Genomic DNA, 15,728 nt, shown 5'->3' with positions numbered 1-15,728 from the left:
ATCATGTCTGCAAATCAAGGAAAAAATAAACCTCAAAACAAAATGAAAAGTGTCTAAATCTCCTCTTTTATAATTTCAGGTTAACCACTGCTAATTCGACATTAATTACAAAGAGGACTGCTTATATTCCGTTTGCTTGTAGACCATCACCAAAAAGATGGATGGACTTCACAACTCCACAGCAAGTGGAAACACATCAGTTGTCCTGTCAGTTCCACATAATCTTTGGGAAGTCATTACGATTGCTACTGTGTCTGCTGTTGCAAGCCTAATCACCATAGTAGGAAATGTTTTGGTCATGCTTTCTTTTAAGGTGAACAGTCAACTGAAGACAGTGAACAACTACTATTTATTAAGTTTGGCTTTTGCAGACCTCATTATTGGAGTGTTTTCGATGAACCTTTACACTACGTACATTCTAATGGGATATTGGTCTCTGGGAAATGTGGCATGTGATCTTTGGTTAGCTCTGGACTATGTAGCAAGCAATGCTTCAGTAATGAACTTGCTGGTGATCAGCTTTGATAGATATTTCTCCATCACAAGGCCACTTACCTACAGAGCTAAACGAACACCTAGGCGTGCTGGTATCATGATTGGCTTGGCATGGCTTATATCCTTAATCCTATGGGCCCCTCCTATTTTATGCTGGCAGTATTTTGTAGGCGAGAGGACAGTTCCTCCAGACCAGTGCCAGATTCAGTTCTTCTCAGAACCTGTGATTACATTTGGAACTGCCATAGCAGCCTTTTACATTCCTGTCTCCATTATGACTATTTTATACTGCAGAATCTACAAAGAGACAGAGAAGCGTACAAAAGACTTGGCTGAGCTGCAAGGGACCACATCTGCAGATAGGTGCGACAACCCAAAAACACAAAGACAACGATCTTGCTTTGCTTTCAGCACTGACCGGAACAGAACTCATGGCTCGTGGTCTTCATCAAACCAGAGTAACATGACTAAGAGTACGGCGCAGACTGAGGACATGTGGGTAAAATCAGATCAGGCTGCTGCTCTCAATAGCTACACATCCTCTGACGATGAGGAGCATCCTGTTTCAGAAGCAGCATCTCAAGATTCGTACAAAAACCAGGATGAGCCAATAAACTGTTATGAAGAAAGTCACTATCTTGCTAATTCTGCCAGGAATTGCTCACAAAAGAACAAGAAATGCATCTCCTACAAGTTCAAGCCAGTCCTGAAGAACATCCACCCACAGAACACCAACAGTGAAACTGTTACACATCCATGCCCATCATCACAACAGTTAACTCTTACGTCTGCGTCCTCTTCGGCACACCCTATGGATTCCAGCCTCAAGAGTCAAATCACGAAACGGAAAAGAATGGTTCTCATCAAGGAGAAGAAGGCAGCTCAGACCCTCAGCGCTATTCTCCTGGCCTTTATTCTTACCTGGACACCGTATAACATCATGGTGCTGATCTCCACCTTCTGCTCCGACTGCATCCCTCTGTCTCTCTGGCACCTGGGCTACTGGCTATGCTACGTCAACAGCACCATAAACCCCATGTGCTATGCCTTATGCAACAAAACTTTCCAGAAAACCTTTCGAATGTTGCTCTCTTGCAAGTGGAAGATGAACCGAGGAGAGGAGAAACTGCACTGGTGTGGCCAAAACCCACCAATACCCAACAAACTCACACAGCAAGCAGACTGAATAATCCATGTCACAAAAAACAATATTTTAGCAAATAAATATCTTGACAATAGTCTAAAAAAATAGTCTTTTTTTCCTCACACATTTGTAGATGTTATTCTGATCAAACAGAACAGATTTTGCTTCTTCTTGATAAATAAGCTTGAAATATGCAAAATTTGTGCCAACAGAACAAAACAATTTCAAACTTGAAATTAGTCAAGAAAATTCTAGATATACACTTTCTTCTGCCTTTCATCTACTTCTACATGTATATCAAATATTAATTGCAATTGAAAATATAATTCTCATAATGGGAAATATCTCAATATGTTTCAATAATCACTGCTAATTTTCCAGTACAATGATGTGCGAGCTATGTGGACTTCCTTGTGAGTGTGTGTGTGTGTGTGTGTGTGTGTGTGTGTGTGTGTGTGTGTGTGTGTGTGTGTGTGTGTTGTTATACACTAATGTGTCTAGCTGTAATGTATTGTGTTCTGCCTACATTCTTTTTGTAATCTTTTGTAAGGGCTTGAATGTCATGCTCATTTTATTTCTCATTTTAATATCATATTTTGATGAGTATTTAAATTAAAACATAGCAAATGTGCTTAAAGTTTGTTTAAACTTAGCACAACTAAAAAAAACACTGCTTATAGGTTCTGGTTCTGATTTTCAGGTGTTAAAGCAGTCACTGGTCAGTATTTACTATGATATAATCATTTGGCAGCTGAGCAGTGCATACTGTATATGAAAATCCCAGGAAATCAGTAGTTTCTGAAATACTCCAACCATCTTGTCTTGCAAAGAAAACCATGCCATGGCCAGAGTCACTAAGATCACATTTTCCCCTGTTCTGATGTTTAATTATACCGTTACATACCCATATCTGTATGAGTGTATACATTGTACTGTTGCTGATAATTGAGATACGATAATAGCATTGAATAGGAGTACAATAGAATAGAAGCCTTTATTTTTGTCACATATACATATTACAGCACAATGAAATTCTTTCTTTGCATATCCTAACTTTGGAGGTTGCAGTCAGTACACTGTACCCCTGAAGCAGTTACTGTAGGGTTAAGAGCCTTGCACAAGAGCCCAACACTGGCAGCATGGCAGTGCTGGGGCTTGACCTCTAATCCTCCAATCAACAACCCACAGCCTTAACTAATTGAGCCAACACTGCCTCAGTATATGTGTTTTAAAAAAAGTTCTCAGTGAGTGTATGCTTTTGCTGTAATCAGTAAGAAAACAGAGAAAATGAGAAGAAAGAATGAAATGACCGTAAAGTAGTCATTACTTAACTCCATTATATCAAACATCTAACATGAGTCAGAGCAGCTCAAGAAAGAATAGAAGTACAACATTAAAAAAAGGAGTTTGTGTAGCACATGGCGTTGTGGTAGATAAAAAACTAAGTGGGTTGTATGGTCAAGAGTTCAGTTCAAGGAAAAAAACGTGCCATGGCATGGCTATTGGCAACAGATAGGTTGATTAGAGTATTTCAGAAACTGCTGGTCTAATGCGATTTTCATGCACAACGGTCTGTTGACTTTAGAAAAAAGATACATCCAGCATTTGCTGGTTCTGTGGGCAGAAATGCCTTGATGAGAGAAAATCCTGATATAGCGTACACCTTCTCGAACCTTAAAGCCGATATGCAGCAGCAAAAGACCTCGAGGAGGAATCAATGGCAACAGTGAGCTCTTGTTTGCAGAAACACAGAGGATGTATATTTGAATACTGGAAAAAGACCAGGCAAAGTTTTCCAATCGTTTCATCCAAACTATCCAGTGTCACTGAGCCTGCATCCATTGTCAAACAGCTGTATGTCACAGGATATCAGCAATGAAAAAACCACCAACCATGTCGCCGAGAGTGCATGAGTACATTCTAATGTTTGATTAATTGAAGATCTTGACCTGTATCTGCAAGAGTGTATCTCACTGGATAACTGCATGAATGAGCAGGTGTGCAACTTTTACTATTAATGTGGCTGGTGAGTGTATATACCATAACATGTACACACGTACTGTACCTAAAACAGTTGCAAGCCAAAGTCGGTAAAAAGAGAAGTAGAAAGAATTTACTTTACCCAACGAGGAGAGTGTTGGCATTCACAAACGTTTCTTTACTATCACAAGCAACAAAATAGTACTTCACATCTTTTGATAAGAATAGAGATAAAAAAAATTATATTAGTATGAAAGTTACATTTTCTCTTTTGGAATGTGATCCAAATATTCTGTAATAACCCTTTACCTTTAATCGATACAGTAATCCTCTAAACAGATTTTAGACCCTCTTAGCGCTAAAATTCCACATTCTTTAGATGTATAGATTAGGACTGGAGCTCGAGAGGTGAAATTTTTATTTTCTTTAATTTTGCATTGTTTTGACTTCTTGTTGCATTCATTCATACATTTCAATGTATTGATTCATAAGTATTGTTCACGGATACAACTTTTTTAAATACTGGTCATTTAAAATAACACCACATTATCATGTTGTGTATTGTGCCAACTGTTATATTGAAACATATGCTGTGAAGGCATCCAGGTTATTTTTTAACTGTTTGATTTTTGTTATTTAAATTTAGTAACTTTGGATGTCAGGTTCTAAAAATGTACTTTGCATTCTGTGTGAAGTTTTAAAGTTACGATTTAATTTGCAATGTGACAAATGTTGTTGTAATACAATAATGGAGAATTTGTTTGAAAAACTGGAAAAGTCTTTACAAATGTCTTCATATTACTGCATGTAGGACAGAGTTTCAGTATGACAGTAAAGCTCTAATCTCTTCATCAACCTAAGATGTACTTCCTACTTATGTCATTTATAAGACTTGTTATGTTTAGTGTAGTCACTGCAGCAAAGTGTTACACCAGACTTCAGCGCTCCAAATAAAATGTCTTGTGAATTTGTATCTGATTCAAATAAAGTATATCTTGTCTTCTGGGAAAAGTGAGAGTCATAAATGTACACAGAGGAAACAAAATATTCAAACGACACACACAAAATGTCCATTTCATTTTATTAGCATTCAGTTTAAATATGTTTATATTTTCTTTGCTAAAATTTTTAGGCATTCATCATCATTCACAGTCATATACAAACTCGACACAATATTACTGACTATTTCAACGTAAAAGCTCTGTTTCAAGTAGACGTGGAAACTGGGTTGGGGTTCAAGTGACATTTCAACCAGCCTCAACCCTGAAGATCTGTTAGAAATCTCAGCCTCAGCAGCAATAAAAGCAAACGTTACCCATGTGATGATCTTGGCCCAACTAACTATAAACAGAACTACTGGTTCTTTTCTAAACGGTGTTAAATGTTTACACAGATATATTAAAATATCACAGGTGGTGATGTAGCCTGATTAAAAAAAAAAAAGAAAATGTGAACATAATATACAGCCCTGCCAAGTCAAGATCAATCTTAGTTAGTTAGTTTTATTGTGAGAAATGAAACAATGAAAAACAAACCACAAAACATACAAAAAACAATAAAAAAAAACAAACAAAACAAAAAACAACAGTCTTCGTTAGCAGCACTACCTCCTTTTCAGTGCTGCGTTCCTGCTGCCTTTATTGCTTCCTCCTGGCTTGCTAGATCCCTTAGAAAAGAGCTTGGTCATGAACTCTGACACATCTGGCAACTCTGGATTGGGGTTCAGCATGTTCATGGACTGCTCCATCTCCTGTTAAAAAAAAATAAAAAATCAGTACATCTGTTTTCTTCCACTTACAACACCGAAATGTTATAAATGTCAAGACAAAAGCTATAGCTATAAGCAGCAGTCTACAACAACAGTCAATCACTCAACAGCCTGTATTCTCTCTAAATGACCAATGACCAAGCCCACTGACCCGAAGACTTGTATACAAACTTTCCTATATAGACTTACATTTTATTTTAAAAATTGTTCTTCCTGGAACAAATAAAACCCAAACCTAAAGTTTCTTCAGAATTTTTTTTCATTTGAATTAAGGATGTTTAAAGACAGGCTTTTCGACATGTAATTATGCAGAAAGAAGCCAGATTAAAGCTTTAGTTTTTTGTAAATCATACAGTAGGGATATCAACAACAGGTTTTGAAACAGTTAGGATAGTGAGAATCACAATCAAAAAGGATAAGGCAATTCAGACCTTGTGTGTGTGTGCGTGCGTGTGTAGGATTAACACAATATCCACAAAATTATTTTTCTCGTGTACCTTTCTCATTTCAGGGTCATTGGTATTGAACACTTTTGGAAGCAGAACGATGATTAGTAAAGGAAGAACCATCATCATGACCTGTAAGAGAAAAAAGTTTTTATGATGACTTGTCAGAGAATACCAAATGCTGAAAGTAGGCATTTTAAATCTAAATACTGTTAATACATTAAACAGGAATACATAAGTGAATCAGAAAAAGGTCCTTTTAACCTACAGAGGTAATTATGCTGAACTGAGTTCAATTATACTGAATACCTACTGTACATAACCTGCTATTAGAACCAAGACACTTCAGTGGATTATACAGATTAATATTTATATTATTCAGCATGACTGACATCTACTTTTGAATTTTAAGCACTCTTACCATCGGATTCATGAGGAAATCAGTCCACCCCCACGTCTCTCGCTTCAGGAAGTATGAATGTTGTCCAATGGCTCTCAACTGGAGGGGATACGGCAGTCGGACCACCTCTGAGGTCTTGATGTAGTTCACCATGCGAGCTCTGCGGTTCATTAAAACAGTCCGAATAAGCACATCCTAAAACAGGTCTAGTCAAAACGAAAAAAGAAATGACATCTATCTGAAGTTTAGTCTAACAGACAATGTTACCTCATTTTCCCTTTCGAAGTAATGTCAACACGGGCTGGCTCGAATTTGTAAGATGGAGACATGACTTCAACTACGTAGGATCCAGATGGAACATCATGCACCACGAAACTCCCATCGGTTCTGTAAACAGAATGATTACCGCTGACTTCTATTACACTGTCATTCTGATTTCTCTCTGAAACATTACATGTGATAGAAAAGAAAACCAACGTTACTACTTTAATAGTTGTGTATTTCACAAGAACAATATAGTGGAAAAACAAGCATAATTTCCTCTAAATGAAAGAAATCAGCTAGTCATCACGAAGACTTACATGTATATATGTACCAGGTGCTCGTTTTAGACTCACGGTAACTAAACATCTCCTTACAGAAAGATGTTCACAGTGTAAATGATAGTGTTTGTTAACTAACCTCACATCTGAATCAGTGGATTATTAAGATCTACTCCCTGCCTGCAAGCCTTTACTATAGAAAGTATCATGTATTAGAAAGACATTACAATAAGCCTAAGATTTGCCGGTACAGAACAGCTTGTGACCGAGACGATTACAACAAAGCTATCTATTGGTTTAGGCTCCTATAAAGACGCGTTATCTTAAGCTGACATATAACACTGTCTACATAATGCTGGTTATATTGGCTAATTTCTCTCACTAAATGATCTGTTAGCAAGAAGTGTTTATATTAGTATTATCATATTAGCATTATTATTAGCACAGGTGTTAGCTCGTTGCTCTCTATACGTCTCCAAACGGTCGTTGCTATGGTTAGCTAACAACTAGCTAACTACTTAGCGCTTAGCAAAGCTTAGTTTAGCATAGCATAGCTTCAGAATCAGAATGAGCTTTATTGCCAGTAATGTTTTCACATGCGAGGAATTTGTTTTAGTGACAGAAGCTCCACGGATAACACGGTAGCTTACGGATAACACTGTTATTTCTGTCTGGTTGCTACAAGGTTTAAAGCAGCTTACCTGAGAAATCCGATATACTCGCCACCCTCTACCAAGACCCGGGCTGAAGAGACCCAATCCTGCGCTTTAACCCCGGAGACAATCGCACGGCCCTCGATCTTAAAGCGGTCTCCATTCCCCACACCAGGCCCGGGCTCGGACTCGGCGGAACAGCATGACAGCACAAACGCAGACTGTAAAACAATATACGCGTCCAATATCCTTTTAAGATGCCGCATCGCAGCTGCTACACGGTGACCGCGTTGTTTAAACGACCGCAGAGAGAAACGACCCTTGAATCAACCGGACTGCTGGGCAGTAAACGTTCACGCAGGGCAACGAATCCTAATACCGGAAGCGGAAGTTCTCCGCGACCACATGACTGCGCTGCCTATATTGTTTACTGCACTACATAGATATATACACTAGATGTCGCTTTGTATACGGCAGTACATTGGAACGAATGCGTCAACTGAGCAGCCATCTTGGTACAGGGGACCCCCTCTTAATGCATTAGCATCAATGTAGGCAAAGAAATAAAATCACCATAAATCGTCATGAATGCGATTTTCTAGTTTTTTTTGGTTCGTTCCAAAGGTCAGACATGTATTTATCATTAAGTCCAGAGAAAATTTAAGGTTTTGATATTAAGATAATCTACTTTTTCACAATATAATGCATAGTGCTAGTAGGTGTAAGTTTATTACTTACATGCTTCCACTTGAGTAAACTTCATATGAACAATCACTACTTACCTTATAGCTTACTGCACGCAACACTGCAACAATGGTGTGACTATACATGTTCATTTAAATTGTATTGGTTTAATAAATATGATACACAAAGCAATTTGCAGGTGGAAGCAAATCACAAATTTGAGGGGAACAGAATGTGAAAGTTAGATAGTTGAGGTGCCAAAGACCGTTCAATATTTTATTTATTCCTTTCCCGCAATAATTTTGCCACATTAAATAAGTACAGTCACATAAATAAAACAGACAACAAAACAAAACAAAACAAAACAACAAAAAACAAAGTTTGACTTTGAGGATGAACTTGTGTGTTACAATGCCAAGCTAACTGGTGACATCCTTCCAGGACTGTCAGCTCGCTCACACACTCACTCTCTCACACACTCACTCTCTCACTCACACACCCACTCACACACTCTCTCGCTCACACACTCACTCTCTCACACACCCACTCACACACTCTCTCACTCACACACTCACTCTCTCACTCACACACTCTCTCGCTCACCCACTTACTCTCTCACACACCCACTCACACACTCTCTCACTCACACACCCACTCACACACTCTCTCGCTCACACACTCACTCTCTCACACACCCACTCACACACTCTCTCACTCACACACTCACTCTCTCACTCACACACCCACTCACACACTCTCTCGCTCACACACTCACTCACACACTCTCTCACTCACACACTCACTCTCTCACACACTCACTCTCTCACTCACACACCCACTCACTCACTTTCTACCGCTTATCCGAACTACCTCGGGTCACGGGGAGCCAGTTCTCAGGCGTCATCGGGCATCAAGGCAGGATACCCCCTGGACGAAGTGCCAAACCATCGCAGGGACTGCCAGCTGAGTTAACCATTTAAAAAAAAGTGTTTAGTGTCCCTGCAACTTGTCCATGACTGACGTCTCTCTTTATCACTTGGGAATCTACAAACAGATTCAGATAATTTTATTTAATGCCATGTCAGCAATCACAAGCTATTTTCATGGCAAAAATTCAATTACAAAAACACAAATATCATATAAATACAATAAAAACAAAACAAATTTAAACAGCAAGTCATATTATAAATTTTTTTTAAATTAACATACGATAAAAAAATCCAAAACATTTTCTAGCATAATGTCATTAAATATGTCCTTAAGTGAAGTAAGTGAGCATTCTGCTTGTGTTAAGTCCAGGACAATCTAATAGAATATGTTTTACAAATAAGGGAATCTTACAAAACATACATAAAGTTGGGTCTTCACCTTTAAGCAAAAAAGCATTGGTCCATTTTTAATGTCCTTATTAAGAACTTCTACAAACTGTCGGTTTTCCTGTCAATAATGTGTAACTAGGTAAACCAACGGAATCAGAAATATAATTTCCTAACATTCAATATCATAAAACACATTCTTACCTGTGAAATATAATTCCTTGCTGACTGGTTTTTAGATTTCTTTCGTTTGAACATCCAAACACAGCACAGAAGTCAGGCATCGTCCATGCATTTAAAGCACAAGAGTACTGTACAAAGATGGCGGCGGATTTGACGCATTTTTAGGACCCCAAGACCACATAGAGTGTATAGATATCTACGACTGCACTACGGCACTGTCCTCTCCGCCCCTTGACTTTGTTTGGACTATTCTGTGCTCCTGCAAACAACATGCTCATACTAAAAATCCTTCCAACACACCAAGTATTGCTTATTTCCAAATATTTATTTCTACAAGAATTGACAAGAAAGCTGAGTACCGTGAGGACACACAGTCCCTTTAACTCACAGCAGGATTAGTTTGTGGAATTGCAGAGATGACATAAGCAGTTAAACCACAACTGAAACACTTGGCAAATTTTGCAAATTTATTTAGAATTTGATTAAAAGAAAAAAAATCACCATGATTATGCACAATCATTTCATCCATGGACAAGCATAAGACATTGAAAGCTTCAATAACTTAAGACTGCAGGACTACAAGCTCTTCATTGATAAGACGCGGTACGAGGAGCCGACTCTGGACGTGGTGCATCAGATCCACTTCAGCTAGTGCATGCTGTGGTGCCGCAAGTGCGAGTTAAAACTTCTCCATGGCACTTTTGTGAATTACCTGATTCTTAACAGTCTCATAGAGTTGACAGAGTGCCACTAATGAAAATATATATATATTGTCCACTTCAATGTGAAGCAGTCTGGTTTATGGGAAAGGGTTTAGCCTTTAAGACACGTCTTCAGTTTGAATATAGGGAGGGTCTGAATTGGTCAGTTCATCTGTCTCCCCATTTACCATGGAGTCATGTCTTCTTCTGGAGTAAAACAAAGACATTGCAGTGTTCAAAGAGCAGCTTTGAAACCACAGCAAGTGCATGTAGTGGTCATTTCCTTAAGTGTTCTACACTTTAGTCATCAGCGCAACTGTGCCAGATAGGATTCAATGGCCTGAAAATGGAAAAAAGAAACCAGTATAAGATTTTAAAATGTATGAAAATCTTATAAACAATTTACTTAAAAATAATTCACCTTGCTTATTTCCCCCACAGTTCCAGGTACTGAGGATAATGGGCATGTATCATCCCAAAGATCAAGCAGCAGCTTTCTCAATGCCTGAACATTTCTGGAAAACACACACAAATTTCTCAGGTCTTATTTAGTGCAAAACAAATGTATTTTATAAAGCAAAATTGCACAAGAACAGAATATTACTTCTCATCGGAACAGCAGCCTTGCAGAGTTTTTCCATTTGAGGAGAGTTCAGGCCACCATTTTTTAACAACTGATTGAACCCAGTGCAAAGCCACAGTGAGGTGCCTGTATTGAAATAAAATAAAGCAATTTATTCACATTCAAAATTAGAATTACAACTGGTTTCATAATAAAAGATAACTCACACTTCATATCTGCCAAGAAGTACCGTCTTCACTTGTGGTAAAAGGTCGACACAGCAGCCAAGAGAAACACACGACTGTTCTTCTTGAAGACTATAAGGTAAAAAAAGGTAGGATGGTGATCCCAGGACATACTAGAAAACAAACATTTCACACTGATAGATAGATATTTACTTTTTTGTAAGAACAGGAAGACAGTCAACCAGCACCGCTGTGTCTTGTATTCTGTGAAATAGTAAATACATTTGTATTGAATTTCAGTCAGTCAGATTTATGCTCATTGCTTAATTATCTGCAAAAGCCTTACCTGATCAAATAAGCCACTAGTTCACTAGCATTTCTTCGCCAAAGTGTCAAAGCCAGATTTAACCTGAGATTCCTCCCAAAGAGCACATTAGTCATTGTGTCATGGTCCTTGGATAACTTGTGTAAACAGAAGAAAACAAAGAAACTAATTTAAGCCTTAAAGAAAACAGACACAGCTATGGCTAAACATCCTTACTAATATTAAAGTTGCTGTTTTTGTCTAAATCATGCTAAATTATGCGTAGCCAGCAGGTTATCATACAATCTACTCTACATTGTGTAAATGTTCTTTTTGCCTGATGATCATTTTAAACTGAGACCAACCTCGGTGAAGTAGTCACTGTACTTGGAGCCAGCTCCTGCCATTTTAGTGCCGTCTGTCGAGTTCACAGGGAATGCACACTTGTCCTTACAGTGAACGCCCTGCGGGTCCTCGGCACACGTCAGCTCATTCTCCTTGTTGGCCATGTCAGAGGCTCTGCCCGCTGAAGACGCTCGCAGCCGAACCGATGAACCCACCGCTGAATGACGTGTCTTCTTGCTCACTACTCGCTTCGCTTTGCCGTAGTTGTGCATGCAACGCCCCACTGGAAATCTGTCGAACACAAAGTAACAAAAGCAGACACCGTGCTAATTTATATGCTCGGTAAAACTATTTATTGTTTAATTTCCTTTTAGAAAAATTATGACTGAATGCGCATTATGGCTTGTAACATCATCTCAGAAATGATGAAGTGCTTAAGTCATCAAAGTGTAGTCATACTTATTATATAAAACTTACCTGTCTTTATCTATTTCTTCCTTATATAAATAATCCACCTAAAAAGAGAGGATAGGCAAGGCTAGTATTCCTCTGATCTGCAAAAGTAACTGAGTATTTTGGGCTACGTTCATAAAAAATTTTCAGCACCTGTTAAAAACACATGTGTTGCTGGTTTGTGGGTGGAGTCCTACACTAGAGCAGATGCATGACAGATTTTTTTTCTTTGGATTTAAAGCCCTTTTTATATATAGAAAAAGTGTGCAAGAGAGTGTGATTATGAACCAACTTTAGATTTGTCACACTGCATCATGCAGCTCTGAATCTGAGCCACGACTTGCTGCTCATCTCTCTCTATGTCAGCATAAAGCCCCAGCCTCTTTTCCACCATGAGTCTGCACAAATATTTTTTTTTAATAAGAAGCATTAACCTGCTGTCTACTTTGTGACTTTGTTAGTAAAATGTTAAATGACCATACGAGGAGAACATAGAATAGCCATATTAAAGCTCTAATGCACTTATTTAGATGGAACTAAAAGCTCATTTGTGGCTTTCTATCTAAAAGATATATTTAAATACAATACCGGAACAGTGTTCTCCTCATATGGTCCTCGTATGGTCATTTAACAGTTTACTAACACTTCTTCTAACAAAGTCACAACGTGACTGCTTTCCTATATTTACACCAGTATGGAGGAAGCTGATGTAGGTATAGGCTGGATGAAACCTGATATCCTCTCTGTGGTTTAATAAAATGAGCCATATTCATTTGAAACAATCATTAAGGGGAAGTGAAACAGACTGAATTTTGTTTGGAAACTCTAATAGTGCCACGTGCACAATGACCCTGTGATCACACTGACAACGATTTCTTAGTCAGACGGCTGTGTTTTTACCAGTTGTGGGTGTTCGGATCTTTAGATTATTTTGAATTCCCCTGGTTTCACTGGTAGCACCTGAATTAGGCACACAAGCCAGTTCCGGTACAATACATACAATAACATGTATTATGACAAATATGATGTCTTCCCAGTGTATTTAAAACACTCTGGAGTGAAATTTTTGTTTAAGTCCTGACAACGTTTAGCTTTCCTTATTTGGACATCTAAGCATCCCATTCATGTGTGGTTGTAGAACATTCAGTTAAAGATTTAATGCTCCTTTGCTGTTAGAATACCCTCCACTCTTCAGGGAAGACTTTCCACTGGATTTTGGCTTTTGGGTTGTAGCTTTGAGGATTTGCTCATTCAGTCACAAGAGCTTTAGTGAGGTTGGGCACTGGGTGAGGAAAACCCGGGCTACAGTCACGGTTCGATTTATCTCAGTGTCCAGAGAAGTTGAATTGAGGGCAAAGACCCATATTTCACCTGCATCTTAGTATATAACTGTGATTAGTAATGTAGGCATTTTTACTGCTATTGTTCATGCAACGTAGTTACTAGACTTGGCTATTTTTTTGTTGCTCTTAAATGATGGACAGGCACATACATGTCTCACCGTATACAGCTTCAAGGGCATATAAGAACTGTGCACTTGGTTTTTATTAACATTTGTTTAGCCAATGTCTTGTAACACTCTGCCTGTAAAGGCAGCACATGTTCATTCATCTGAACAGCCGAGTGACTTGAGTCTAATGGTAACCATTTATGGTCAAACCAAACTATTTACTTAAATAAAACACTGTGTCTAGCCAAGCAAACATGTATTTCTACTGTTCCTTAATTTGATTGGTCTTAAAATTTACTGCTGAAAAAGATATTAATGGGCACAAATATGTGTCCATTTTAACTGTGCAGTGAAACAAGAGCTATGGTCATTCTACACACATGGTTTTGGTTTGAGTATATGGTACATCAATTTTAATCTTTCTGGGATTCAACCTGCTAATATGGACTTTCTTGGAGGATGATTTCCTCTTATCCATCACTGTTCAGCCCTGGAGTGGAAAAGAGGCTACTGCCTGGGCCTTTTTCTGTACGCTGATGTACAGTAGTCGTGGTGAATAATATTCCTTTAAACTGTCCAACTGAACCATTGGCAATAGGTGTGTTTCTAGCAGATACAAAAAAAGTCCTTGTGAACGCAGCCTTATCTGTAGTTTTATTTTTGGGCTTTATGAACTCACCTCCCTCATGTTCTGTTCATCTGCAGGAGTGCTTCTGTTATTGAAAAGATCAAGGGTCTTGGTGTGCTTGAGCTTGCGGACTTCTGCATCGTTCTCAACATGATTTCCAGATGCCATAATCAGAAAGTCTGAGCGATAATAGAAAGCATTAATAATAGAAGAAGAAAGAGGTTATATAGAAACGCATTTGTATGGGGATGTATATGATTTTTTGAGCACGGTATTCTGTCCTTTTTAGGATCAAGAAATAATCTGATATTGAAAATACAGTTTTTTTTCACTAGTGTTCCTATTATAGTCTGTAAAATGATCGCCATATAATGGTTTTGACATCTCTACACTACACTGTTTCTGCTCTTAACTACAGTACTAGCAGGAACTCGAGTTACTTAAACTCAAAACAACAGCAGGCTTTATGAAGAATATCCAACAGTTTAAATTTTATTTATTGAAACAACAAATAAATGAACCTTCACAGCGACAAATAACCGAGTATGTTTACAATAATGGCCCAAAAACATACAACTAACTGGTGTTTACTGCAAACACGTCACGATTGACGCTTCGATTATGCTACTTAACTTAGCTTAAGAAAATGAGTTGTTTCATTTCATCGTTTCTTTCTTTCATTTTTAACTACAAGCAATAATAGATTAATTAGTCAGGTTTATATTCTAGCCACTATGGGCCAAAAACATCGCTATAATCCACAACACTATTCACTGTGAGACGGCTACGCTATGCTAAGTAAAGTAAAGCTATACTGTCAAAGTGGTGTGTTACGGCCTTCAACTAATTTGCTAGCCTGGCTAATTAGCAGCGAAGCTAAGTAACGTTTTTTTAAATGATTTTAACCGAATAACTATCTTTATGTTAGCTTCACTAGCTGTAATCAATATTAATGTTATACCACCCAAGAAATAAGCTAACGCGACAACTTCCTGGTCAAAGCAAGCGAAGGAGTTGCTATGCAATGAGTAACTAAGGACAGCTAGCGTTAGCACACCGAGGCTACACAATAACATATGGCTACCGTGTCACCTTTAAGCTTGTTTTATATTGCATGTTCCACTTACCATTACATTTTGTAACCGTCGTCCCAGCGATGTCCCAAAGCGATTTTAAGATAGATGTCGATTCGTAAAGAGTGTAAAGGATGACAGGTATTTCAGTTCTGGTTCCTGAACGCGCCGAAGTCAGCACCATTCAAATAAATACAAACTGTTCTAGTTGGGATTGTGGGATTGATTTGGAGGACTCCGAGGCGCTGCAGCAAAACGGAGGTTTAGTGTCATCTAGCGGGGAAAAAGTGGAACTTCACAGTAATGTAGTGTAGTGTAGGGATCCTTCTGAACACGTATACACTGTTAGAAATAAACATAATGTTCCACACAGATAAAAAAAAGACCTACTACTATTTGTCATAAAATAATATTAT

The 15,728-nt window shown here is 38.3% G+C and overlaps 3 protein-coding genes across 3 annotated transcripts; 1 reads left to right on the top strand and 2 right to left on the bottom strand.

The window, feature by feature from the left end:
• The first annotated feature begins 85 nt into the window (after positions 1-85).
• chrm5b (cholinergic receptor, muscarinic 5b) lies at positions 86-1,907 on the top strand. Its single transcript, XM_027166177.2, has one exon. It carries the CDS (start codon positions 158-160, stop codon positions 1,679-1,681), a length of 1,524 nt encoding a protein of 507 aa, XP_027021978.1. The 5' UTR covers positions 86-157; the 3' UTR covers positions 1,682-1,907.
• A 2,776-nt stretch (positions 1,908-4,683) lies between these two features.
• Positions 4,684-7,827, bottom strand: emc7b (ER membrane protein complex subunit 7b). Its single transcript, XM_027166304.2, has 5 exons — positions 7,477-7,827; positions 6,501-6,620; positions 6,255-6,393; positions 5,885-5,965; positions 4,684-5,369 (listed from the first exon to the last, which is right to left on the bottom strand). The coding sequence occupies exons 1-5, from the start codon at positions 7,692-7,694 to the stop codon at positions 5,223-5,225; spliced, it is 705 nt and encodes a 234-aa protein (XP_027022105.1). The 5' UTR covers positions 7,695-7,827; the 3' UTR covers positions 4,684-5,222.
• A 2,237-nt stretch (positions 7,828-10,064) lies between these two features.
• Positions 10,065-15,546, bottom strand: katnbl1 (katanin p80 subunit B-like 1). The gene is made up of 10 exons (XM_027166303.2): positions 15,367-15,546; positions 14,291-14,418; positions 12,186-12,223; positions 11,729-11,999; positions 11,406-11,521; positions 11,273-11,323; positions 11,102-11,191; positions 10,917-11,021; positions 10,734-10,827; positions 10,065-10,652 (listed from the first exon to the last, which is right to left on the bottom strand). Exons 1-10 carry the CDS (start codon positions 15,494-15,496, stop codon positions 10,620-10,622), a joined length of 1,056 nt encoding a protein of 351 aa, XP_027022104.1. The 5' UTR covers positions 15,497-15,546; the 3' UTR covers positions 10,065-10,619.
• Positions 15,547-15,728: the final 182 nt, after the last annotated feature.

Source organism: Tachysurus fulvidraco, chromosome 16, assembly GCF_022655615.1.
Source record: "Tachysurus fulvidraco isolate hzauxx_2018 chromosome 16, HZAU_PFXX_2.0, whole genome shotgun sequence".
Taxonomy (NCBI): Eukaryota; Metazoa; Chordata; class Actinopteri; order Siluriformes; family Bagridae; genus Tachysurus; species Tachysurus fulvidraco.
This window is presented reverse-complemented; position numbering and strand designations above follow the sequence as displayed.

Coding starts and splice junctions, on each gene's coding strand:
- chrm5b (XM_027166177.2), top strand. CDS start 158: ATGGATGGACTTCACAACTCCACAGCAAGTGGAAACACATCAGTTGTC.
- emc7b (XM_027166304.2), bottom strand. CDS start 7,694: ATGCGGCATCTTAAAAGGATATTGGACGCGTATATTGTTTTACAGTCT. Junction 6,394..6,500: donor ACTTCGAAAGGGAAAATGAG/GTAACATTGTCT, acceptor AATGAACCGCAG/AGCTCGCATGGTGAACTACA. Junction 5,370..5,884: donor ATGACCCTGAAATGAGAAAG/GTACACGAGAAA, acceptor TTTTTTTAACAG/GAGATGGAGCAGTCCATGAA.
- katnbl1 (XM_027166303.2), bottom strand. CDS start 15,496: ATGGTGCTGACTTCGGCGCGTTCAGGAACCAGAACTGAAATACCTGTC. Junction 14,419..15,366: donor GACGGTTACAAAATGTAATG/GTAAGTGGAACA, acceptor ATTATCGCTCAG/ACTTTCTGATTATGGCATCT. Junction 10,653..10,733: donor CTGTGGGGGAAATAAGCAAG/GTGAATTATTTT, acceptor TTCCATTTTCAG/GCCATTGAATCCTATCTGGC.